This window comes from Suillus paluster (assembly GCF_016628075.1).
Source record: "Suillus paluster strain FC165 chromosome Unknown EDB91scaffold_210, whole genome shotgun sequence".
NCBI lineage: Eukaryota > Fungi > Basidiomycota > Agaricomycetes > Boletales > Suillaceae > Suillus > Suillus paluster.
In genome coordinates, this window is record NW_024537770.1 from 41,356 (window position 1) to 44,402 (window position 3,047).

The 3,047-nt window shown below is 48.2% G+C and overlaps 2 protein-coding genes across 2 annotated transcripts; one reads left to right on the forward strand and one right to left on the reverse strand.

The window, feature by feature from the left end:
* Window positions 1-639, forward strand: EDB91DRAFT_1176926 (uncharacterized protein). The gene is given in 3 exon segments (XM_041320399.1): window positions 1-152; window positions 172-318; window positions 407-639. The coding sequence occupies 3 exon segments, from the start codon at window positions 32-34 to the stop codon at window positions 604-606; spliced, it is 468 nt and encodes a 155-aa protein (XP_041169148.1). The 5' UTR covers window positions 1-31; the 3' UTR covers window positions 607-639.
* A 1,222-nt stretch (window positions 640-1,861) lies between these two features.
* Window positions 1,862-2,817, reverse strand: EDB91DRAFT_1256706 (uncharacterized protein; the record flags this gene model as incomplete). Its single annotated transcript, XM_041324212.1, has 4 exons — window positions 1,862-2,076; window positions 2,135-2,214; window positions 2,282-2,472; window positions 2,524-2,817. 4 exons carry the CDS (start codon window positions 2,815-2,817, stop codon window positions 1,862-1,864), a joined length of 780 nt encoding a protein of 259 aa, XP_041169149.1.
* Between the last annotated feature and the right edge of the window lie 230 nt (window positions 2,818-3,047).

The following is a 3,047-nucleotide window of genomic DNA, read 5'->3' on the forward strand; positions in this document are numbered from 1 at the left end:
GACGCCACCTATATCTGACGATCAGACACAGATGCCAATCTCGTCGCTGCAAAATGCCACTGTCGTGGAACAGGCACTGACGCTGTATACCCGGCTTGACCACCTCAGCGCTCCTCGTTTCGCGCACCGCAGACTACAAACTGCCTTGCATTGTATTTCCTATCACAGAAGTCAGGCGAAGTCGTGGTCAAGACCAGGAGACATGTTTCACTTATTATGTCAAAGCAAACGGGCTTAAAGACCTGGTGATCACCACGGAAGCCAGACTGGGTCAATTCTTGCAGGGAAGGCCCAGCCAGCAGACATTCATGCTCGTCCGTTCCGTGGAATCTTCATGACCTCGGGCTGCCCGACTTTGCGGACGATAGGACCATGAAAACTTTGTCTATCCCCTGGTCTACGTCAGATCATTCGCTGTATGGCTCTCCTGAAGCATATGCGCCAGCTGATTTGGAGGTCGCACGCGCGAGCGTCAAGGTTGATCGCTCGCCTCGGACAGCGTTTTGGCGCACTTTGCTAGCGCAGCAGCGTGTCGGGGAGTACAAGAGGATTGCTTCGGATCACAATATCATCGCGCAAGTCAAGGACGTGACTTCTGTGTCGTGACATGATGGACGTCAGGACGCTAGAGATATTGTAGACTCATTCTTGTCGAAGGACGGAGATCCCCTGACGCGTTTTCATTCATACCTTCACAGTACCTGTGTGAAACAATATCCCTTTGTAACATAGTCCGCGATCTGTATCTAGACATGCTTGAGTAGCATTGATCCGATGTGCACGAAGGTCAATTGAATTTTACATGTAGATGTCACTCGTCAATACACTGTTAGTCTACAACGCCGAAATGAGTATCCCGCTGTCCCGCTGGACTTTCTCTCACAATCCTTCTCTTTCACCGGTTGTAAAATCCTAAAATGCATATCATTGTGAAGGCTTTAACAAGCTGTGTGATATTGCATACCTTCATGACAACGGCGGCTTCTTGGACTACGGTTACGCAAGATTCCGCCGCACTCGATGAGAATCCCTGTTTGGCTGATGACATTATTTGGCTTTGACGCTCCTCCGAACAAGATCGACGACGACCTCCGACGCGTATCTGCCCGGAATTGTCAATGATGTACACTGCAGGAATTAGTATAGGTCACTTTTTGAGCTCACTCAGCAAAGCATACATCTTATTCAAAAGGATATCTAAGCACTTTTGAAGGCGAAGGTTGATATTCCCGCAGTGCGACCCATTGTACCTCAGGCAGGGACAGTAACATGGTGCCATAGTGCAGATCGGCTGCTGAACGAGATTGTCTCGTCGATCGTTGCGTGTTGAATCATGATGGCCTTGATATGTGGATACTCACTATGTACGTGCTAGAATTGAACCACAACGCGCTAGCAGGTCACTGCTGAGGTGGTTTGGCATAATGGATGCCCTATGTCCAGAAACCCTGCGGGAATGAATTCGAAGAGATTCGAAGCCAATCAAAAGTCAATTGAATTATAGAGATCGTCACAGGTTCGAGTCAACGTGCTCCAATGCCCGGGCTTGTACGGTGTATAGTAGATGCCAATATTAATATGTTCAATATTCAAGTCGTTTGGTCGCGAAGAACACGTGACAAGTAATTGCGGGGACTCCCGAAATGGATACAGTCATCCACTGGCCGATGGAAATTCGCAACCATGGACGAATAGTTTTAATGGCTGAGCATTGCTGTAGCGATCTGATCTCCGGATGTTGTGCACAATAGCTCTCTCCTTGCCTGACCGTGAATTAAAAGTGCGCTCTCAAACACAATACTGGGTTAAAAATCGGTACAAGTACATCGGGAAGAACACGTCTTGAAATGAACCGCATGCACTAAGCGCCCTCCTTCTCATGAAGCTCTCCGTCCAACTCATCCTCGCTGTCGTCAGGTTCCGAGTTTCTCTTCCCCCACAAGAACCCATAAAGTCGCGAATAGAATGGCGACGGGAGGATAGAAACAAGCAGATACGCGAAAAGCAGGGCAAAAGTCACTACGGTCAAAACCTGAGCCAAATCCGAAGAGGATAGGAAGCCCGTCACAGATATAGCTAGTCAGGATGCACTGATTAGGAACCAAAACGAGCGGAGGGCAAGAACAAAACATACCGAAGAGGAGTAGCAGTAGAGATATAGCGAATGTATAGATAGGAATCGAGAGAATCATGATATGACATAGGAAAAGCCATCTATTTCGCTTCAAGGTCTGTTTGGGGTCAGTATGTACGAGCTGGCAGGGGCTTTACGCCTGCTCACTTGAAGGTTTTCTGCTGTTGATAACTCTGCCCCACGACGGAGATATAAAGCTGGAACAACAGACCAAACAACGAGAACACCAATGATTCTGATAGAAGTGTATACGGTCCGCCAGCATCGTAGTTTACTATTTGTTGCAGAGGCGCCCCAGTGGAGATGAAGACTGCGACAGTCGTAAGGAGCAATCCTTGCTATCCACAACGATAAGGAAAGGTCAGAGCACTACACATCACCGGACATACCACAGTGCTCAGCTGATTGAGCTGAACGAGGTATTTAATATGGAAGCTTTCCCAACCCTTAGGTTCTTGGAAGATCTCCCACATGAAATCCAAATTTGAATGAAGCGTTAAGCAAAAGCACATCACGTGGAAGATCAAACGCGGGACAAATGATTTAGGAGGTTTCCATCGAGTGGGGAGGGACTTAGTTGGCTTAGTCGGCTTCTTATGGGATCTGTGTTGTGACGGGGTCTCCTCGTTAGCGTCTTGAGCTGGGGATTTCTTGAGGGTGTCGTATGAGACGCTCGCAGACATGGCGAGGGTTAGGAATCAAGAAGGTTAGAAATGAGGAGAATAGATGGATGGATAGTGAGGGTTTCAAGCGTCTGGCGCTCTTGCATGTTGCAGATTATATCATGTTTGAGTGGCGCACAGCAATGTCAGTATCGAGTCACGCTAACAGCAAATTGCCCTTTCTGAGGCAAGTCAAACACCGGTATGTATCTCATGGACGTGGAATGATGACCGCTGGGCGCCCATGCCAC

Coding starts and splice junctions, on each gene's coding strand:
- EDB91DRAFT_1176926 (XM_041320399.1), top strand. CDS start 32: ATGCCAATCTCGTCGCTGCAAAATGCCACTGTCGTGGAACAGGCACTG. Junction 319..406: donor GCAGACATTCATGCTCGTCC/GTTCCGTGGAAT, acceptor GGTCTACGTCAG/ATCATTCGCTGTATGGCTCT.